This window comes from Arachis stenosperma, chromosome 9 (assembly GCF_014773155.1).
Source record: "Arachis stenosperma cultivar V10309 chromosome 9, arast.V10309.gnm1.PFL2, whole genome shotgun sequence".
Lineage (NCBI taxonomy): Eukaryota > Viridiplantae > Streptophyta > Magnoliopsida > Fabales > Fabaceae > Arachis > Arachis stenosperma.
The window spans coordinates 89,914,506-89,938,481 of NC_080385.1; the positions used below are offsets into that span (position 1 = coordinate 89,914,506).

Below are 23,976 nucleotides of genomic sequence, written 5' to 3' on the forward strand. Positions count from 1 at the left end.
ATTAGAGGTGTCCAGGGTTCTTAAGCACACTCTTATTTACCTTGGATCACAACTCTTATTCTTTCTTTTTCTTTCTCTTTTCTTTTTTTTTTTTTTTTTTTTTTTTTTTTTTTCGATTTTTTCGAATTTTTTTTTTTTTTTTTTGGAATAGCTTTGCTTTTTCTTGCTTCAAGAATCATTTTATTGATTTTTCAGATCCTCAGTAACATGTCTCCTTTTTCATCATTCTTTCAAGAGCCAACATTCATGAACCACAAATTCAAGATACATATGCACTGTTTAAGCATACATTCAAAGAACAAAAATATTGCCACCACATCATCATAATTAAACTATTATAAATTCAAAATTCATGCAATTCTTCCTTTTTCAATTAAGCACATTTTTATTCAAGAAAGGTGATGGATTCATAGGACATTCATAACTTTAAGGCATAGACACTAAGACACTAATGATCATAAGACACAAGCATGGATAGCATAAAGCAATAAAAATCGAAAAACAAGGGAATAAAGAACAAGGAAATCAAGGAGTGGGTCCACCTTAGTGATGGCGGCTCTTCCTTGCTTTTGAAGGTCCTATGGAGTGTTTGAGCTCCTCAATGTCTCTTCCTTGTCTTTGTTGCTCCTCCCTCATGATTCTTTGATCTTCTCTAATCTCATGAAGGATGATGGAGTGTTCTTGATGCTCCACCCTTAGTTGTCCCATGTTGGAACTCAACTCTCCTAGGGAGGTGTTTAGTTGCTCCCAATAGTGGTGTGGAGGAAAGTGCATCCCTTGAGGTATCTCAGGGATCTCATGGTGAGAAGGCTCTCTTGTGTACTCCATCCTTTGTTTAGTGATGGGCTTGTCCTCATCAATGGGGGTGTCTCCCTCTATGTCAACTCCTACTGAATAACAGAGGTGACAAATGAGATGAGGAAAGGCTAACCTTGCCACAGTGGAGGTCTTGTCCGCCACTTTATAGAGTTCTTGAGCTATAACCTCATGAACCTCTATTTCTTCTCCAATCATGATACTATGGATCATGATGGCCCGGTCTATGGTCACTTCGGACCGGTTGCTAGTGGGAATGATTGAGCGTGTATGAACTCTAACCATCCTCTAGCCACGGGCTTGAGGTCATGCCTTCTTAATTGAACCGGCTTTCCTCTTGAGTCTTGCCTCCATTGTGCGCCCTCTTCACATATGACTGTGAGGACTTGGTCCAACCTTTGATCAAAGTTGACCTTCTAGTGTAAGGATGCTCATCTCCTTGCATCATGGGCAAGTTGAACGCCATCCTCACACTCTCCGGACTGAAATCCAAGTATTTCCCCCGAACCATAGTGAGATAATTCTTTGGATTCGGGTTCACACTTTGGTCATGGTTCTTTGTGATCCATGCATTGGCATAGAACTCTTGAACCATCAAGATTCCGACTTGTTGAATGGGGTTGGTAAGTACTTCCCAACCTCTTCTTCGGATCTCATGGCGGATCTCCGGATATTCACCCTTTTTGAGTGAAAAAGGGACTTCGGGGATCACCTTTTTCAAGGCCACAACTTCATAGAAGTGGTCTTGATGCACCTTTGAGAGGAATCTATCCATCTCCCATGACTCGGAGGTGGAAGCCTTTGCCTTCCCTTTCCTCTTTTTAGAGGTTTCTCCGGCCTTTGGTGAAATAATGGTTATGGAAAAACGAAAAAGCAACGCTTTTACCACACCAAACTTAAAATGTTTGCTCGTCCTCGAGCAAAAGAAGAAAGAAGGGAGTAGAAGAAGAAGAAATGAGGAAGAGGGAGATGGAGGTGTATTCGGCCAAAGGGGGAAGAAGTGGTGTTTAGGTTGTGTGGAAATGAAGGGTGTAAAGAGGGGTTATATAGGAGAGAGGGGGATGAAAGTTCGGTCATTTGAGGGTGGGTTTGGGAGGGAAAGTGGTTTGAATTTGAAGTGTGAGGTTGGTGGGGTTTTATGAAGGATGGATGTGAGTGGTGAAGAGAAAGATGGGATTTGATAGGTGAGGGGTTTTTTGGGGAAGAGGTGTTGAGGTGATTGGTGAATGGGGGAAGAAGAGAGAGTGATTGTAGGGTCCTATGGGGTCCACAGATCCTGTAGTGTCAAGGAAAAGGCATCCCTGCACCAATTGGCACCAAAATCCACGTTTTGGGCCAATTCTGGCGTTAAACGCCGGGCTGATGCCCATTCCTGGCGTTTAACGCCAGGTTTTATACCTTTACTGGCGTTTAACGCCAGTTTGGTGCCCCTTTCTGGCGTTAAACGCCCAGAAAGGTGCCAGACTGGGCGTTAAACGCCCATCTGCTAGGCTGACTGGCGTTTGAACGCCAGCAGCATCTTCCTCCAGGGTGTGCTGTTTTTCTTCCTGTTTTTCATTCTGTTTTTGCTTTTTTCATTATTTTTATGACTTCTTATGATCATCAACCTACAAAAAAGATAAAATAACAAAAGAAAATAATTAATTATAAAACATTGGGTTGCCTCCCAACAAGCGCTTCTTTACTGTCACTAGCTTGACAGAGGTCTCTCATGGAGCCTCAGAAATGCTCAGAACCTTGTTGAAACCTCCCAACACCAAACTTAGAGTTTGAATGTGGGGTTTCAACACCAAACTTAGAGTTTGATTGTGGCCTCCCAACACCAAACTTAGAGTTTGACTGTGGGGGCTCTGTTTGGCTCTGTTTTGAGAGAAGCTCTTCATGCTTCTTCTCCATGATGATAGAGGGATATCCTTGGGCCTTAAACACCATGGATTCTTCATTCACTTGAATGATCAACTCTCCTCCATCAACATCAATCACAGCCTTTGCTGTGGCTAGGAATGGTCTGCCAAGGATGATGGATTCATCCATGCACTTCCCAGTCTCTAGGATTATGAAATCAGTAGGGATGTAATGGTCTTCAATCTTACCAAAACATTCTCTACAAGTCCATGAGCTTGTTTTCTTGAGTTGTCTGCCATCTCTAGTGAGATTTTTGCAGCTTGCACCTCAAAGATCCCTAATTTCTCCATTACAGAGAGGGGCATGAGGTTCACACTTGACCCTAAGTCACACAAGGCCTTCTTGAAGGTCATGGTGCCTATGGTACAAGGTATAGAAAACTTCCCAGGATCCTGCCTCTTTTGAGGCAGTTTCTGCCTAGACAAGTTATCCAGTTCTTTGGTGAGCAAGGGAGGTTCATCTTCCCAAGTCTCATTTCCAAATAACTTGTCATTTAGCTCCATGATTGCTCCAAGGTATTTAGCAACTTGCTCTTCAGTGACATACTCATCCTCTTCAGAGGAAGAATACTCAGAGCTCATGAAAGGCAGTAGTAAGTCCAAGGGAATCTCTATGGTCTCAGTTTGAGCCTCAGATTCCCAAGGTTCCTCATTGGGGAACTCACTGGAGGCCAGTGCACGCCCATTGAGGTCTTCCTTAGTGGCGTTCACTGCCTCTTCTTCCTCCCAGAATTCGGCCATATTGATGGCTTTGCACTCTCCTTTTGGATTTTCTTCAGTGTTACTTGGGAGAGTGCTTGGAGGAAGTTCAGTAATTTTCTTGCTCAGCTGACCCACTTGTCCTTCCAAGTTTCTAATGGAGGATCTTGTTTCATTCATGAAACTTTGAGTGGTCTTTATTAGATCAGAGACCATGGTTGCTAAGTCAGAATTATTCTGCTTAGAACTCTCTGTCTGTTGCTGAGAAGATGATGGAAAAGGCTTGCTATTGCTAAGCCTGTTTCTTCCACCATTATTATTGAAACCTTGTTGAGGTCTCTCTTGATTCTTCCATGAGAGATTTGGGTGATTTCTCCATGAAGAATTATAGGTATTACCATAGGGTTCTCCTAGGTAATTCACCTCTTCCATGGAAGGGTTCTCAGGATCATAGGCTTCTTCCTCAGATGAAGCATCCTTAGTACTGTTTGGTGCATTTTGCATTCCAGACAGACTTTGAGAAATCAAATTGACTTGTTGAGTCAATATTTTGTTCTGAGCCAATATGGCATTCAGAGCATCAATCTCAAGAACTCCTTTCTTCTGACCAGTCCCATTGTTCACAGGATTCCTTTCAGAAGTGTACATGAATTGGTTATTTGCAACCATTTCAATCAGTTCTTGAGCTTCTGCAGGCGTCTTCTTCAAATGAAGAGATCCTCCTGCAGAGCTATCCAAAGACATCTTGGATAGTTCAGAGAGACCATCATAGAAAATTCCTATGATGCTCCATTCAGAAAGCATGTCTGAAGGACATCTCCTGATTAATGTTTGTATCTTTCCCAAGCTTCATAGAGGGATTCTCCATCCTTTTGTCTAAAGGTTTGGACTTCCACTCTAAGCTTACTCCATCTTTGTGGTGGAAAGAATTTTGCCAAGAAGGCATTGACTAGCTTTTCCCAAGAGTCCAGGCTTTCTTTAGGTTGAGAATCCAACCATATCTAGCCCTGTCTCTTACAGCAAAAGGGAATAGCATCAGCCTATAGACCTCAGGGTTAACCCCTTAGTCTTGACTGTGTCACAGATTTGCAAGAACTCAGCTAAAAACTGATGAGGATCTTCCATTGGAAGTCCATGGAACTTGCAATTCTGTTGCATTAGAGAAACTAATTGAGGCTTAAGCTCAAAGTTGTTTGCTCCAATGGCAGGGATTGAGATGCTTCTCCCATAGAAATCAGGAGTAGGTGCAGTAAAGTCACCAAGCACCTTCCTGCATTGTTGGCATTGTTGTTGTTTTCGGCTGCCATGTCTTCTCCCTTGAAGAATTCGGTCAAGCCCTCTAAAGAGAGTTGTGCTTTGGCTTCTCTTAGCTTTCTCTTCAAGGTCCTTTCAGGTTCAGGATCAGCTTCAACAAGAATGCCTTTGTCTCTGCTTCTGCTCATAAGAAATAGAAAAAAGAAGAAGAGAATGTGGAATCCTCTATGTCACAGTATAGAGATTCCTTGAAATGTCAGAGGAAAAGAGAAATAGTAAGAAGAAGGAGAAGGAGAATTCGAATTTTAATAGATAAAATTCGAATTGTGCATTTAGAAGGAGTAGTACTCCATAAATAGAAGGATGTGGAAGGAGGGAAGAGAATTTTCGAAAATTCAATTAAAAAAATTTGAAAACATTTGAAAAATGTTAATTGATTTTCGAAAATCAAAGTGGAAAAGAGATAAAGTGATTTTTGAAAAAGATTTTGAAATAGAAATTAAAAAGATTTGATTGAGAACTATTTTGAAAAAGATGTGGTTAAAAAGATTTAATTGAAAAGTTATGGGTTTAAAAAGATGTGATTGAGAAGATATGATTTGAAAACATTTTTAAAAGATATGATTTGAAAACAATTTGAAAAGATATGATTTTGAAAATTGATGACTTGCCTAACAAGAAAAGATATGATTGAAACATTTAAACCTCTCTCAACAGAAAAGGCAACAATCTTGTGATGTTCAATCAAATCATTAATTGTTGGTAAGTATCTTTTTAAAGGAAAGAAATTGAATTTGAAACATTTGATTGAAAAGATTTGATTTGAAAAAGATTTGATTTGAAAAACTAAGAAAAATTGATTTTGAAAACAAAATCTTCCCCTGGCACCATCCTGGCGTTAAACGCCCAGAATGGTATACATTCTGGCGTTTAACGCCCAAAATGCACCCTTTTGGGCGTTAAACGCCCAACCAGGTGCCCTGGCTGGCGTTTAAACGCCAGTCTGCCTTCTTCACTGGGCATTTTGAATGCTCAGCTTTTTCTGTATAATTCCTCTGCAGTTGGTTCTGAATCTTCAATTCCTTGTATCATTGACTTGAAAAGACTCAAAAAAATATTTTTGGATTTTTCTATTAATCAAAATGCAACAAGAATCAAATAACAATGCATGCAAGACACCAAACTTAGCAGTTTGTGCACTACTGACACTAACAATATGAGAATGCATATGAGACACACAAATACTTCAAGTCAATAGAATTCAAAGATCAAAACGAGAAATATATGCATGAATTCAAAAATTATAACAAAAACATGCATTTGACACTAAACTTCAGATGAGACTCTAGACTCAAACAAGAAACATAAAATCTTTTGGTCTTTTTATGGTTTTATAAATTTTTTTTGTTTTTTAAGTGGAAAAGGCATCAAAATTCTTAATGAGAATTCCAGGAATCAGTGCAATGCTAGTCTAAGACTCCGGTCCAGGAATTAGACATGGCTTCACAGCCAGCCAAGCTTCCAAGGAAAGCTTCGGTCCAAAACACTAGACATGACCAAGGTCAGCCAAATCTTAGCAAATCACTGCTCCAAGAGCAAGATTGATACGAAATCAACAAGCTCTTGTGGTGATAAGTTGAAACCTCGGTCCAATCAGATTAGACATGGCTTCTCAGCCAGCCAGATTTCAACAAATCATCATGAAACTCTAGAATTCACCTTCAAGAATTTCGAAAAAAATACCTAATCTAAGCAACAAGATGAACCGTCAGTTGTCCAGCCTAAACAATCCCGGGCAATAACACCAAGAACTTGATGTTGTGCCGGATCTTGGCATCTGATGTTACCAAAGCTTGCTCAAAACATGAACAATCCCCGGCAACGGCGCCAAAAACTTGGTGCGCGAAATTGTGATCACTACTTTTCACAACTCAAATAATCCCCGGTAATGGCTCCAAGAACTTGGTGCGCCTAATACCATGGCATTACACAACTTCGCACAACTAACCAGCAAGTGTACGGGTCGTCCAAGTAATAAAACCTTACGTGAGTAAGGGTCGATCCCACGGAGATTGTTAGTATTGAGCAAGCTATGGTCATCTTGTAAATCTTAGTCAGGCAGACTCAAATGTATATGATGATGATAAACGAAAATAGCAGAAAAGGTAAAGATAGAGATTTATGTATATCATTGGTGTATGAGCTTCAGACAAGTGTATGAAGATGCTTCCCTTCCGTCTCTCTGCTTTCCTACAGTCTTCATCCAATCCTTCTTACTCCTTTCCATGGCAAACTCGTGTAGGGTCTCACTGTTGTCAGCAGCTACTCCCGTCCGCAGTGAAAGCTAATGCAGAGCACTCTGTCACAGTGCCGCCAATCACCGGTTTCCCTCCCCTACCGGAATAGAATCACTCTTTGCGTCTGTCACTAACGCCCAGTAGGTTACAGGTTTGAAGCACGTCACAGTCATTCAGTCATTGAATCCTACTCAGAACACCACAGACAAGGTTAGACCTTCCGGATTCTCTTGAATGCCGCCATCAGTTCTTGCCTATACCACGAAGACTCCGATCTCATGGAATGGCTGGCTCGTTTGTCAGACGAGCACCGGTTGTCAGGCGATCAACCATGCATCATGCAATCAGAAATCCAAGAGATATCACTAAAGCTTGAATGCTTGTAGAACAAGAATGGTTGTCAGTCATCTTGTTCATAGGTTGAAGAACAAGTGATATCTTAGATAAAGAACAAGCGGAGTTGAATGGAAGAACAATAGTAATTGCATTAATACTCGAGGTACAGCAGAGCTCCACCCCTTAATCTATGGTGTGTAGAAACTCCACCGTTGAAAATACATAAGAACAGGTTAGGCATGGCCGAATGGCCAGCCTCCCAAAGGTCTAAGATAGCATAAAACAAAGATAGCTACTCAGATGTCGTCTCCACTCTCTCATACAATAGTAAAAGGTCTATTTATAGAAAAAACTATTACATAGATGAGTAAATGACATAAAAATCCACTTCCGGGCCCACTTGGTGTGTGCTTGGGCTGAGCAATCAAGGAAATTCGTGTAGAGACGTTTTCTGGAGTTAAACGCCAGCTCCCATGCCAGTTTGGGCGTTTAACTCCAACTTTTATTCCGTTCCGGCGTTTAACGCTGGAATTTCTGAGGCCGGATTGCTTCGCGGGTTTGGGCCATCAAATCTTGGATAAAGTATGGACTATTATATATTGCTGGAAAGCCTGGATGTCTACTTTCCAACGCCGTTGAGAGCGCGCCAATTGGGCTTCTGTAGCTCCAGAAAATCCACTTCGAGTGCAGGGAGGTCAGAATCCAACAGCATCTGCAGTCCTTTTTGGTCTCTGAATCAGATTTTTGCTCAAGTCCCTCAATTTCAGCCAGAAAATACCTGAAATCACAGAAAAACACACAAACTCATAGTAAAGTCCAGAAAAGTGAATTTTAAATAAAAACTAATAAAAATATACTAAAATCTAACTAAAAGATATCAAAAACATACTAAAAACAATGCCAAAAAGTATACAAATTATCCGCTCATCAGTATGTAATGTGAATTGATGATTGGGTTGAGAATTGTGTGGCCTTGTATGTTTGGTGTATTGAAAATTTGATGTATTGGGTAATGAGTATTAATTTGTGGTTTATGCATTTAAATTGTGAAATTGGGCTGGAGGCCGTAAATTTTGGGCCGGAGGCCGGAAAGAGGTAAGGGAGGTAAGTTGATGTGTGCATTGTATGATGACACAAGTGATTGGATGAATTTCATATAATAATATGATGATTGGGTTGGTTATTGAATAATGAGGTTTGAGGAGTTGAAGTGTGGAATTGGTAAATTTGGGTGAAATAGTATAGATGAGGTATGTTTGATTTTGGTTGAGATATATTATGTGGTCATATATGTGAGTGATTTTTGAGCCTTGATGGGATGATAATGCGTGAGAGATATGTATGTTGATATATGCTTGAGAAATGATTAGGTGATTGGGGGTGAAACCACGTGATAGTGAGTATGATATTGGTTATGTATAATGAGGGTTGATTGGGAATAGTATTGTTGAGAATTGGCATGAGGAAGAGTAAGATATGATGTCAATATGTTTGAGTTTGAGCCACTTGGATGAGTGGGTTAAATGATGGGATAGTGATTTTGTATATTGTGGTAAAGTGTCAATGTGTGAGTTGAGGAGGCTTGATGTTGAAATTGATGTATTTTGATTGATTTCAAAGAAAAGGGATGAAAATGGCATGTTTTGATTGATTTTGAAAAGAGTTGAAAATGGCTGTTTGAAAACGATTTAAAATGAGGAAGTTATGTCCGTCGGAAGATTGGGGGTTGAAGCTGTGAATTCTGCAGTTTTAACTTAGAAAATTTTAGCAGAATAACCCCTTGCGCGTGGGCGCACTTGGCGCGTACGCGCCGATCTTTCAGAAAACGCCATCCACGCTGCGCGTGATGTGCGCGGCGCGCCGATAGTGCTGCACCCAATGCCCAGCCATTTTCCAGAGAGTTGTGCCAGCTTTGTGCCTGGGGCACGAGAATATCCACGCGTATGCGTGGTTGACGCGTGCGCGTCGATTTGGCAAAATTTTAATCCACGCGTTAGCGTGCATGACGCTTGCGCGTCGATGAGTTTTTAAGGACATCCACGCGTGCGCGTGGAGTACGCGTACGCGTGGCATTGTTTTCATGCCAAGTTGATATTTGAGTTTAAAAGCCAAATCTCATACTTCTAAGCTCCGATCTCACCACTATATCTTAAATCTTTATGATATGCCTAGCTATTAGAAAAGGGCTAGTGAATGAGGTAACTTGCGAGTGAAGCAAGGGGAAAATGAATAATCAATGAGGATCATTGAGGATTATGTGAGATGTGGAGGATGGTGGTGGAAGTGCTTGTTATGCCATTGGCCGAAGGGCCGTAATTGTTTATGAATTGGCTGGTTCTGGATTGAACCGTGAGCCGGAATAGCTGTGTATGCTATGAATATTGGCTGGTTCTGGATTGAATTGTGAGCCGGAATAGCTGTGTATGCTATGAATATTGGCTGGTTATGGATTTAACCGTGAGCCGGATGGTTGATATGGATGTTGATCCATGGATGAGAATTCATGCATGTTTATGCTGAATTATTGATAATTGTGAATTGCACTTCCACTATCTGAGACACGAGTTTCCCTGGGTAGTAGCAGTGGCTAGTCCACTTGCTTCGGGTATGAGACGAAAATGATGTTATGATAAATGAGTTAATTATGGAGTTTGAATGAATGTAACTCAGATACCTGGGTAGTAGCAAGGGTTGTGGTTCGTCCCGCTTGCTCCGGGTCAATGCTTGTGTTTTCTCTCTGGTTGTAAGGGTGACAGGGCACCGATACCCTCTAATGGCGACAGGGCGCAGATACCCTCTAATGGCGACAGGGCGCAGATACCCTCTAATGTGAAGGGCACATTCCCTCTAATGATATTAATACGCAACAGAGAGACTGTGCCCGGGTTAGCTACCGGACACGTCGGGTTGGCTTGATAACCGACAGATGATATCATCAGCCATAGGGCAGGCATACATCATTTGCATATGTTTGAATTGTTTGGGTTTGCCTATTTGTTTGGATTTCTATATCATATATGCTATGTTACCTGATTACATGCTACTTGTTCTACTTGTACCTTATTTGTGTATTACTTGACTGTATTGCTTGTGTTTGTACAACTGAGAGATCCCTCATGATGGTGTGGTGGATGTTGGGGGCTGTCTTGATGAGATGAATTGATAATGCGATTGCATAATGATGATGATTTTTGAATGAGATCATTTGAGCTCCCTGGGTGGACGTAGTGATGTGATTTCACTAGCTCCAGGCGAGGGTATGATGTATTGATATAGAGCTGCTGAGGCAGAGCAACTGGTAATGGTTTACTTATGATTCTGAGTCTGATTCGTGGAAGAATCAGCGAGTTGGGAAACATGTGTAACATGAACTAGATTAGTATCCCCTTACGACAGATGCTTATTGGACTAGTGAGAATCTAGGCTGGATACTTGGTGAAGAGGAATTAGGATGCTTAGTGAGTTTTTATTGCAGTGCATTGTATTTATTGGCACTTTTACCGTACTGGGAACCCATGGGCCCGGGGTTCTCATTCCGTATATATCTTGTTTTTCAGATACAGGTCCAGGTGCTCAGAAGTGAGTTGTGGTACGTCTGAGAGACGGCGAAGATCTTTATTTTCTCTACTTTGTGTTTGTTAGAATCTCTGCATCTTTGTTTTGAAACGATTATGTTATGTATTGAACTCTTTTGGAACTTGCCTATAGAGGCTCTTATGTTTCCTTTGGGAGAGATTAGGATATACTGTTGTCAACTACTTTCATACTGTACCCTAGCCGGCCTAAACTTCGCGGGTCGCGACTAGTGGCTAGTACTTATGTTATATATATCTATCTGTTATCTATCTCTTAATCTCCTTTATGCCTTGTCCGTATATCGCTTTCGGCTTCACGTTCTATCTTTTCGTTGTTGAAACGTGAGTGATACGTCTTCGCGATTTTATTTCTACTCTTTTCAGGCTTCTCGATTAATACTCCTTTCGAAATTAACTATATTTATATATTAGAAATCCACCAGAGAGTCGTACCACCGTAATATCACTGACCTATGACTCGAGCATAAGGATTTGAATATTAGGGTGTTACACTTTTAATGCTACTGATGAGCGGATAATTTATACGCTTTTTGGCATTGTTTTTACATAGCTTTTAGTATGATTTAGTTAGTTTTTAGTATATTTTTATTAGTTTTTAATAAAAATTCACATTTCTGGACTTTACTATGGTTTGTGTATTTTTCTATGATTTCAGGTATTTTCTGGCTGAAATTGAGGGACATGAGCAAAAATCTGATTTAGAGGCTGAAAAAGGACTGCTGATGTTGTTGGATTCTGACCTCCCTGCACTCAAAATGGATTTTTTGGAGCTACAGAAACCCAAATGGCGCGCTCTCAATTTTGTTGGAAAGTAGACATCCAGGGCTTTCCAGCAATATATAATAGTCCATACTTTGCTCGAGTTTTGATGACATAAATTGGCGTTCAAACACCAACTCCTTGCCCTATTCTGGCGTTAAACGCCAGAAACAGGTTACAAGCTAGAGTTAAACTCCCAAAACAGGTTGCAAACTGGCGTTTAACTCCAAGAAAAATCTCTACACATGAAAGCTTCAATGGTCAGCCCAAGCACACGCCAGTGGGCCCAGAAGTGGATTTCTGCATCATTTACTTATTTCTGTAAACCCTAGTAACTAGTCTAGTATAAATAGGACCTTTTACTATTGTATTAGACATGTTGGGATCTTTGATCAGTTTTATGCTATCTTAGACATTTGGGGCTGGCCTCACAGCCATGCCTGGACCATTATCACTTATGTATTTTCAATGGTGGAGTTTCTACACACCATAGATTAAGGTGTGGAGCTCTGCTGTTCCTCGAGTATTAATGCAATTACTACTGTTTTCTATTCAATTCATGGTTATTCTTGTTCTAAGATATCCATTCGTACACAAGAACATGATGAATGTGATGATTATGTGACGCTTATCACCATTTTCAACTTATGAACGCGTGCCTAATAAACACTTCCGTTCTACATGAAAATAAGCTTGAATGCGTATCTCTTGGATTCCTGGTCCATGCATTTGATTGCCTCTCCTGACAACAGAGTCTTTAATTCCTTGAGATCAGAGTCTTCGTGGTATAAGCTAGAACCAATTGGCAGCATTCTTGAGATCCAGAAAGTTTAAGCCTTGTCTGTGGTATTCCGAGTAGGATCTGGGATGGGATGACTGTGACGAGCTTCAAACTCATGACTGTTGGGCGTAGTGACAAACGCAAAAGGATCACTGGATCCTATTCCAGCATAAGTGAGAACCGATAGATGATTAGCCCTACGTAACCCGTAGCTGGACCATTTTCACTGAGTGGACGAGAGGTAGCCATTGACAACAGTGATACCTGAACATACAGCTTGCCTTGGAAAGGAGTATGAAGGATTGGATGAAGGCAGTAGGAAAGCAGAGATTCAGAAGGAATAATGCATCTCCATATGCTTATCTGAAATTCCCACCAATGAATTATATAAGTATCTCTATCTTTATTTTATGTTTATTTATATTTTAATTATCAAAACTCTATAACCATTTGAATCCGCCTGACTGAGATTTACAAGATGACCATAGCTTGCTTCAAGCTGACAATCTCCGTGGGATCGACCCTTACTCACATAAGGTTTATTACTTGGACGACCCAGTGCACTTGCTAGTTAGTTGTGCGAAGTTGTGAAAAAGAGTTGAGATTACAATTGTGCGTACCAAGTTGTTGGCGCCATTGAGATCACAATTTCGTGCACAAGTTCTTGTTTCAACCTTGATTTTATTTTCAAAAAGTTTTCAAAAATCTTTCAAAAAAAATTTTCTTCTTTTTCGTTTTTCCAAACTAATTTTCGAAAAATCCACAAATTTTTTTTATAAAATCATAAAATAAAAAATATTTTGTGTTTCATGTTTGAGTCTAGAGTCAATTTTTAAGTTTGGTGTCAATTGCATATTTTTATTTTTCTCAAAATTTTTTTTTCGAAAACTCATGCATGGTGTTCTTCATGATCTTCAAGTTGTTCTTGATAAGTCTCCTTGTTTGATCTTCAAATTTTCTTGTTTTGTGTCTTTTCTTGTTTTTCATATGCATTTTTAGTTTGTTGGTGTCTAAGCATTAAAAATTTCTAAGTTTGGTGTCTTGCATGTTTTTCTTTTCTTGAAAATTTTTCAAAAATAAGTTCTTGATGTTCATCATAATCTTCAAAGTGTTCTTGCATGCATCATTGGTTTTGATCCAACATTTTCATGTTTTGAGTCATTTTGTGGTTTTTCTCTTTCCTCATTAAATTCAAAAAAAATAAAAAAATATCTTTTCCTTATTTGACTCATAAATTTCGAAATCTTTGGGTTGACTTAGTCAAAAATTTTTAAAATAAGTTGTTTCTTGTTAGTCAAGTCAAGATTTCAATTTCAAAAGTTTATCTTTTCAAAATCTTTTTCAAAATCAAATCTTTTTCATTTTTTCCTTTGTTTCTCGAAAACTTTCAAAAATCTTTTTCAAAACTTTTTAAAATCTTTTTCCTATTTTCATGTCATATTTTTTAAGATATTAATACTAACAATTAATGTTTTGATTCAAAAATTTCAAGTTTGTTACTTTCTTGTTAAGAAAGATTCAAACTTTAAATTTTAAAATCACATCTTTTGATTTCTTGGGAGTTAAGTCGTTAATTTTGATTTTAAAAGTTAAATCTTTTTCAAAATAAATTTCAATCATATCTTTTCAATCATATCTTTTCAAACATATCTTTTTCAAATCATATCTTTTTCAAAATCAATTTCAAAATCTTTTCTAACTTCTTATCTTTCCAAAATTGATTTTCAAATCTTTTTCATTTAACTAATTGACTTTTTGTTTGATTTTTGAAATTCTTATCTTTTTCAAAACTACCTAACTAATTTTCTCGCTCTAATTTTCAAAAACTCCTCACTCTTTTTCAAAATTCTTTAAATTTTAATTTTATTTCTTCTCTTAATTTTCGAATTCTAACTATATTTTAAAATAAAAACAAAAATATTTTCCTTTTCCTTTTAATTATTTTCAAAAACTTCCCCCCTCTCTCCTTTTATTTATTTTATTTATTTATTAACACTTCTCCTCCACTCATAAAAAATTCGAACCCTCTCCCGCTCTCTGAGTTCGAATTTTTCTCTTTCTTTCCTCATTCTTATTCTTCTTCTCTTCTACTTACATAAAAGAATCTCTATATTGTGACATAGAGGATTCCATACTTTCTTTGTTTTCTTCTCTCTCATATGAGCAAGAACAAGGAAAAAGGCATTCTTGTTGAAGCTGATCCTGAATCTGAAAGGACCTTAAAGAGGAAGCTAAGAATAGCTAAAGCACAGCACTCTGAAGAGGACCTAACTGAAATTTTTGAATAGGAAAAGGATATGGCAGCCGAACCCAACAACAACAATGCAAGGAAGATGCTTGGTGACTTTACTGCACCAAATTCCAACTTCCATGGAAGAAGCATCTCAATCCCTGCTATTGGGGCAAACAACTTTGAGCTAAAGCCTCAATTAGTTTCTCTGATGCAACAAAATTGCAAGTTTCATGGACTTCCATCAGAAGATCCTTTTCAGTTTTTAACTGAATTCTTGCATATCTGTGATACTGTTAAGACCAATGGAGTTGATCCCGAGGTCTACAAGCTTATACTTTTCCCTTTTGCTGTAAGAGGCAGAGCTAGAATATGGTTGGATTCTTAACCTAGAGATAGCCTGAACTCTTGGGATAAGCTGGTCACGGCTTTCTTAGCCAAATTCTTTCCTCCTCAAAAGCTGAGCAAGCTTAGAGTGGATGTTCAAACCTTCACACAGAAAGAAGGTGAATCCCTCTATGAAGCTTGGGAAAGATACAAGCAACTGACCAAAAAGTGTTCTTCTGACATGCTCTCAGAATGGACCATCCTGGATATATTCTATGATGGTCAGTCTGAATTGTCTAAGATGTCGACCATTCTGCAGGTGGATCTATTCACCTGAAGAAAATGCCTATAGAAGCTCAGGAACTCATTGAAATGGTTGCAAATAACCAGTTCATGTACACCTCTGAAAGGAATCCTGTGAATAATGGGATGCCTCATGTAATACCCGGTCTAACCGAAATTTAATTAAATAATAAGTTAAGGAGGAGCGAATATGGTTGGAAGATTTGGCGATTGGAATTTGATGATTTCAATGTGATATTTGGATTCAGTGAATTTTTCCGAGTCGGAAGACATAGTTTTTTGCGTAAAAGCGCGCAGTAGAATTTTGACCGGCAGTACCGGCTGAGACCTGTCTGGTACTGCAGCTGAGAAAATTGATTATGAGTAAATAAGATTAAGAAATGAGGAATTATAATTAGGGGAGGTAGAAATATTTGAAGTGCGATTTAGAGCGCTAATCTTAAAGGTTTTGGTCCAAAATTGGGCCAACGGACAACAATAAGTGAACTGGGTCTAAGTGGGCCCAAGACCCAACATATATAAACATTAGTTATGAGCATTTCAGCTCATTTTTACCCTAAAAGAGGAGTGTGGGGCGCTGAATTGAGAAGAGAGAAGAGAAGAGAGAAAACCTAACTCTCTTTGACCTTCAAACCACCATAACTTGAGCTACGGAGCTCCGATTGACGAGCCGTTTGCGGCCACGCGTCCTCTCTCATCCTCTACAATTCTATCTAAGTTTTGTGGTGAGTATTTCATTCATCTCTGCCCAGTTTTCGAATTTCCCCACTGTTACACGTTTTTGGGAAGTTAGTGTTGAAATCTTGTGATTTTGGGTGTTTAGGGATACTCCAACAGGGATTCTAAGTGGGTTCTATCCCTACTTCATATGGGCTGAGGTAAGAAGTGCTCAAACTCTTGTGATTTATCATCCTTATGAGCCCTAGGTTGATGTATGTATGTGATATTGGTTATGTTAGTGTATTTGGTGATTTTGATGCACAATTGGGAGGTTGGTATTGCTTGTGGAGCTTTGGTGAGGCTTGGAGCTAAGGTTGGTGGAGACTTCCAAAGAAGAGGCTCAATTGATTTTGCTACAAGAGGTACGGTTTAAGTTTCATTTAAGTACCGTGTGGTGTGATGAGAATTCCTAGGCTAGATGCCCCTAGGATTAAGTTTGGATTGTGTAAATGGTTGGTGCTAATATGCATAGTTGGTATGTAATGTGAATTAATGATTGGGTTGAGAATTGTGTGGCCTTGTATGCTTGGTGTATTGAAAATTTGATGTTTGGGTAATGAGTATTGAATTGTGATTTATGCATTTAAATTGTGAAATTGGGCCGGAGGCCGTATATTTTGGACCGGAGGCCGGAAAGAGGTAAGAAAGGTAAGTTGATGTGTGCATTGTATGATGACACAAGTAATTGGATGAATTTCATATAATGATATATGAATGATTGGGTTGGTTATTGAATAATGAGGTTTGAGGAGTGAAGTGTGAAAATTGGTAAATTTTGGGTGAAATAGTATAGATGAGGTATGTTTGATTTTGGTTGAGATATTATGTGGTCATATATGTGAGTATGATTTTGATGCCTTGATGGATGATAATGCGTGAGAGATATGTATGTTGTGATATATGCTTGAGAAATGATTAAGGTTGATTTGGGGGTGAAACCACGTGATAGTGAGTATGATATGGTTATGTATAATGAGGGTTGATTGGGAATAGTATTGTTGAATTGGCATGAGGAAGAGTATATGATATGTCATATGTTTGAGTTTGAGCCACTTGGGTGAAGTGGGTTAAAATGATGGGATAGTGATTTTGTATATTGTGGTAAAGTGTCAATGTGTGAGTTGAGGAGGCTTGATGTTGAAATTGATGTATTTTGATTGATTTCAAAAAAAAAAGGGATGAAAATGGCATGTTTTGATTGATTTTGAAAAGAGTTGAAAATGGCACTTTGTGGTTTTATATGAAAATATGGTTTTTTTGGGCATACTTTGACGGGACATAACTTGGACTACGGATCTTTGTTTTGTGCCAAATCTGTTTAGAAATGAAATTGGATCCGGGATGTCCATGCCGTTCGAAGAACGGGTGAAAAACGATTTAAAATGAGGAAGTTATGTCCATCGGAAGATTGGGGGTTGAAGCTGTGAATTCTGCAGTTTTTAACTTAGAAAATTTTTAGCAGAATAACCCCTTGCGCGTGGGCGCACTTGGCGCGCACGCGCCGATCTTTCAGAAAACGCCATCCACGCGTGCGCGTGATGTGCGCGGGCGCGCCGATAGTGCTGCACCCAATGCCCAGCCATTTTCCAGAGAGTTGTGCCAGAACTGTGCCAGCTTTGTGCCTGGGGCACGAGAATATCCACGCGTACGCGTGGTTGACGCGTGCGCGTCGATTTGGCAAAATTTTAATCCACGCGTTAGCGTGCATGACGCTTGCGCGTCGATGAGTTTTTAAGGACATCCACGCGTGCGCGTGGAGTACGCGTACGCGTGACATTGTTTTCATGCCAAAGTTGATATTTGAGTTTTAAAAGCCAAATCTCATACTTCTAAGCCTCCGATCTCACCACTTATATCTTAAATCTTTATGATATGCCTAGCTATTAGAAAAGGGCTAGTGAATGAGGTAACTTGCGAGTGAAGCAAGGGGAAAATGAATAATCAATGAGGATCATTGAGGATTATGTGAGATGTGGAGGATGGTGGTAGAAGTGCTTGTTATGCCATTGGCCGAAGGGCCGTAATTGTTTATGAATTGGCTGGTTCTGGATTGAACCGTGAGCCGGAATAGCTGTGTATGCTATGAATATTGGCTGGTTCTGGATTGAACCGTGAGCCGGAATAGCTGTGTATGCTATGAATATTGGCTGGTTATGGATTTAACCGTGAGCCGGATGGCTGATATGGATGTTGATCCATGGATGAGAATTCATGCATGTTTATGCTGAATTATTGATAATTGTGAATTGCACTTCCACTATCTGAGATACGAGTTTCCCTGGGTAGTAGCAGTGGCTAGTCCACTTGCTCCGGGTATGAGACGAAAAATGATGTTTATGATAAATGAGTTAATTATGGAGTTTTGAATGAATGTAACTCAGATACCTGGGTAGTAGCAAGGGTTGTGGTTCGTCCCGCTTGCTCCGGGTCAATGCTTGTGTTTTCTCTCTGGTTGTAAGGGTGACAGGGCACCGATACCCTCTAATGGCGACAGGGCGCAGATACCCTCTAATGGTGACAGGGCACATATTCCCTCTAATGATATTAATACGCAACAGAGAGACTGTGCCCGGGTTAGCTACCGGACACGTCGGGTTGGCTTGATAACCGACAGATGATATCATCAGCCATAGGGCAGGCATACATCATTTGCATATGTTTGAATTGTTTGGGTTTGCCTATTTGTTTTGGATTTCTATATCATATATGCTATGTTACTTGATTACGTGCTACTTGTTCTACTTGTACCTTATTTGTGTATTACTTGTCTGTATTGCTTGTGTTTGTACAACTGAGAGATCCCTCATGATGGTGTTGGTGGATGTTGGGGGCTGTTCTTGATGAGATGAATTGATAATGCGATTGCATAATGATGATGATTTTTGAATGAGATCATTTGAGCCCCCTGGGTAGACGCAGTAATGTGATTTCACTAGCTCCAGGCGAGGGTATGATGTATTGATATAAAGTTGCTGAGGCAGAACAACTGGTAATGGTTTTGCTTATAATTCTGAGTCTGATTCGTGAAAGAATCAGCAAATTAGAAAACATGTGTAACATGAACTAGATTTAGTATCCCCTTACGACAGATGCCTATTTATGGATTAGTGAGAATCTAGGCTGGATACTTGGTGAAAAGGAGTTTAGGATGCTTAGTGAGTTTTTATTGCAGTGCATTGTATTTATTTGGCACTTTTACCGTACTGGGAACCCATGGGCCCGGGGTTCTCATTCCGTATATATCTCTTGTTTTTCAGATATAGGTTCAGGTGCTCAGAAGTGAGCTGCGGTTCGTCTGAGAGTCGGCGAAGATATTTATTTTCTCTACTTTGGGTTTTCCTTAGAATCTCTCCACTTTTGTTTTGAAAAGATTATATTATGTGCTGAACTCTTTTGGAACTTGCCTATAGAGGCTCTTATGTTTCCTTTGGGAGAGATTAGGATGTACTGTTGACAGTTACTTTCATACTGTACCCTAGCCGGCCTAAACTTCGCGGGTCGCGACTAGTGGCTATTACTCATGTTATATATATCTATCTGTTATCTATCTCTTAATCTCCTTTATGCCTTGTCCGCATATCGCATTCGGGCTAACAGTTTAACTTTTCGTTGTCGAAACGTGAGTGAAACGTCTTCGTGATTTTATTTCTACTCTTTTCAGGCTTCTCGATTAATATTCCTTTCGAATTTACCTATATTTATATATTAAAAATCCACCAGAGAGTCGTATCACCATAATATCATTGACTTATGACTCGAGCATAAGGATTTGCATATTAGGGTGTTACATTATGGTATCAGAGCAGTTCGTCCTCGTGAGCCTGAGGGATGGAACTGCTTATGCTTCAATGCATACTCTGAGTCTGTGCCTGTGCTAGTTAGGGTATCTAACTGATACATCTAGCATGAAGTCCATGAGTGTACCTTTGGTACTTTGAAGCACTATTCTTCCGATATTGAGACTGATCAACTTGATATCGATTGTTTGGTGTGTAGAGGAACCAGATGGCGCCTCGTGGACCCAGTCAGGGACGTGAGAGAGATCGTACTAGTACACAGGAATCGGAAATCAACTCGAATAACCCGGTAAACCTTATGGCGGCATTGGAGAATATGGCTGCTGCTATGCAAGCCACTGCGGAGGCTCTTGGGCAACAGATAAACAATAATGGCAATGGCAAAAGGGAAGCTCAGGGCCCGATGACACTGGCAACTTTCTTAAAGGTTAATCCACCTAAGTTCAAGGGGACCACCAATCCGACTGAAGCTGATACTTGGTTTCAGGCCATGGAGCGAGCACTGCAAGCGCAGTTGGTGCCTGAAGAGCAGCGTGTTGAATTTGCTACCTATCTGCTCATGGGGGAAGCATCGCATTGGTGGCAAGGGGCTCGACGTCTCCTGCAACAGGGGAATGATCCTATCACCTGGGGTGCCTTCCAAGTGGAATTTTATAAGAAGTACTTCCCGAATTCTGCTAGAACGGTCAAGGAACTTGAATTACTGCAACTGAAGCAGGGTACAATGTCCGTATCAGAGTATACGGATAAATTTGAGGAGTTATTCAGATTTTCTCGTATGTGTCAAGGAACTCCGGGAGACTCTGAGGAATGGAAGTGTATTAAGTATGAAGGAGGACTTCGAGGTGAAATCCTGAGCTCCGTTGGACCGATGGAGATTAGGGTCTTCTCCGAACTTGTGAACAAGAGCCGTATTGCTGAAGAATGTGTGAGGAAGGCTGTTGAGGCGAAGAATGACCATTGGGAGTTCCATCGCAGGGAGCACAATCAAGATTACCCAACAAGGGGCCAAGAGTTTAAGAGAAGAGGATACCCACAACGTTTTCCCCAAAGGCGAAATGACCTTGCGACGAATAAGAATTCCCAAGGAAAGGGTAGGGAAAAACAAATAGTGGCTGCTTCGGATGTTTTGAGCTGTCAGAAATGTGGAGGTCATCACCCAAATAGACCGTGTCGTTATGGTTCGGGTTTGTGTTACAATTGCAGAAAGCTAGGACATTTGGTCAGAGATTGCCCACACCGGAAGGATCGGGAGACTGCCAGGTCCGATTTTCGTACCTGAGGTAATAAGAAAACTGATAACTTAATTCTTTACCACTTTAGATAATGCTGAAGGCTGGTATTCACTCATAATACATGGTCGAATGAAAAATTATGATCTGTTCTAGATAACCCTAAGTTATCTTAATAGAAGGTTTGGTGAGCATAAATGATTAGGTAGGCCTTTAACGGAAAGCAACCTCAGAATGGAATGACTGGTGGGCGATGTTAAAGCCATCATTCGAGAACTCCGTGTCGAGGTAGATTGGGACTTTGCCATGGTTGTAGAGGAGTTGGACATGTGTCCTAGAAATGTCCTAAGAAGGTCAACCGGAATACTACCAAGAGCCAACAACAAGGTCGTGTGTTCACTACAACAACGGGGGATACCGTTAGATCCGACAGTTTGGGAATTGGTAACAACGTGCTAAAGGTACGATTAAGTTGGTATGTGGTTTTGGCTATCATAGATAGAAATCTAGTGAATGCCAGTCATGCTAAGCTGTGGTTGAGTACTTGAGGAAGTAAGTGATAAAGCTCGTACTAGACGAGAGGTCAGAATAAAGCAACGGAAACTTGTGGAAGTAGTAACACAGGATAGCTACGAATAAGAGTTGTAGAATTTTAATATAGTATCTTATGTTTGAATACTAGAAGGGTTAAGAGGGTTACTGCAAGTAATGATCCCCAAATAGTTGGAAATGATTGCGGCTGCGAGCTTTGATGGTTCTAAAGCGGATGAGGAAATTTTCATTAATGCACAATTAGATTTAGGTGATGATTGAGTGCTAGTTGTTGTGTTCGAGAGATGAGTGCTATGATGTTTGGTCATGGTGACCTTGGATTTAGATTGAGGTTTATAATGATCGGTTTTGAAAGAAGAATGTGAAAACCATTAAATTGAAATGTTGATGCGGTACTGAGATTGGTTTGAGGGAACCCGTGACGGGTGGTAAACTCCAATTTTTAGGGAGGTGCTGTTGAAAATTCTCCCAGGAATTTGAAGGGGTGTTGGTTATATTTTTGAAAATGATTTTTGATCTGAGTAATTTTAACAAAAGAAATGTGTTTCAAATGCTTTTATAGATTATTAAAGGAAATGCGAACTCTTATGATTTTGATAACTTACTATTCCAAACTCATTTGATTTCTAGAAATGAAAGGGGTTTTTGATTGATAAGCCAGAGACTTCATATCAGCAAGTCATGAAGGAATTTGAGGGTTTGAGAATAAGAAAGTAAGTTTGGAGATTATGCTTGGAGTTGAACTGTGATTAGAGGAATTGGTTTGGCAGAGAGGATAGTAATGGAGTATGATTAAGGTGTGGTGATGATCGTTGATTGATTATAGTGATGTGGGATAATGGCTATGATTAACGATGATAGCAATATTATTGACGAGATTTAATAGGGTGTGGATTGATGAGATGGTAAAAGTAAGGAACGAGACTGTTGGTCGGCGTTGAACGAACGACCGAGACCCTCAGGAATAGAGAAATCAGAGCGCGGCAACGGAAGCGCGCAGAGTAAAAGGACCTTGGAACTGTTATGTGTCTGATATAAAGGCATACTATGCTCACGTACTTGTAGGGATGGATGGAATTTTCGAGGGCGAAAATTTCTGTTAGGGGGGTAGAATGTAATACCCGGTCTAACCGAAATTTAATTAAATAATAAGTTAAGGAGGAGCGAATATGGTTGGAAGATTTGGCGATTGGAATTTGATGATTTCAATGTGATATTTGGATTCAGTGAATTTTTCCGAGTCGGAAGACATAGTTTTCTGCGTAAAAGCGCGCAGTAGAATTTTGACCGGCAGTACCGGCTGAGACCTGTCTGGTACTGCAGCTGAGAAAATTGATTATGAGTAAATAAGATTAAGAAATGAGGAATTATAATTAGGGGAGGTAGAAATATTTGAAGTGCGATTTAGAGCGCTAATCTTAAAGGTTTTGGTCCAAAATTGGGCCAACGGACAACAATAAGTGAACTGGATCTAAGTGGGCCCAAGACCCAACATATATAAACATTAGTTATGAGCATTTCAGCTCATTTTTACCCTAAAAGAGGAGTGTGGGGCGCTGAATTGAGAAGAGAGAAGAGAAGAGAGAAAACCTAACTCTCTTTGACCTTCAAACCACCATAACTTGAGCTACGGAGCTCCGATTGACGAGCCGTTTACGGCCACGCGTCGCTCTTCTCATCCTCTACAATTCTATCTAAGTTTTGTGGTGAGTATTCCATTCATCTCTACCCAGTTTTCGAATTTCCCCACTGTTACACGTTTTTGGGAAGTTAGTGTTGAAATCTTGTGATTTTGGGTGTTTAGGGATACTCCAACATGGATTCTAAGTGGGTTCTATCCCTACTTCATATGGGCTGAGGTAAGAAGTGCTCAAACTCTTGTGATTTATCATCCTTATGAGCCCTAGGTTGATGTATGTATGTGATATTGGTTATGTTAGTGTATTTGGTGATTTTGATGCACAATTGGGAGGTTGGTATTGCTTGTGGAGCTTTGGTGAGGCTTGAAGCTAAGGTTGGTGGAGACTTCCAAAGAAGAGGCTCAATTGATTTTGCTACAAGAGGTACGGTTTAAGTTTCATTTAAGTACCGTATGGTGTGATGAGAATTCCTAGGCTAGATGCCCCTAGGATTAAGTTTGGATTGTGTAAATGGTTGGTGCTAATATGCATAGTTGGTATGTAATGTGAATTAATGATTGGGTTGAGAATTGTGTGGCCTTGTATGCTTGGTGTATTGAAAATTTGATGTTTTGGGTAATGAGTATTGAATTGTGATTTATGCATTTAAATTGTGAAATTGGGCCGGAGGCCGTATATTTTGGACCGGAGGCCGGAAAGAGGTAAGAAAGGTAAGTTGATGTGTGCATTGTAT

The 23,976-nt window shown here is 39.9% G+C and overlaps 1 protein-coding gene across 1 annotated transcript in view; it reads left to right on the plus strand.

Annotated features, from left to right (window-relative positions):
* LOC130949704 (uncharacterized) overlaps positions 1–21,101 on the plus strand; it is a 33,583-nt gene extending 12,482 nt beyond the window's left edge. The window contains exons 2-3 of the mRNA XM_057878355.1: positions 20,430–20,664; positions 20,743–21,101. Of these exons, the coding sequence (XP_057734338.1) occupies positions 20,430–20,664; positions 20,743–21,101 (594 nt within the window). The remainder of the gene's footprint in view (positions 1–20,429; positions 20,665–20,742) is intronic.
* The last annotated feature ends 2,875 nt before the right edge of the window (positions 21,102–23,976 follow it).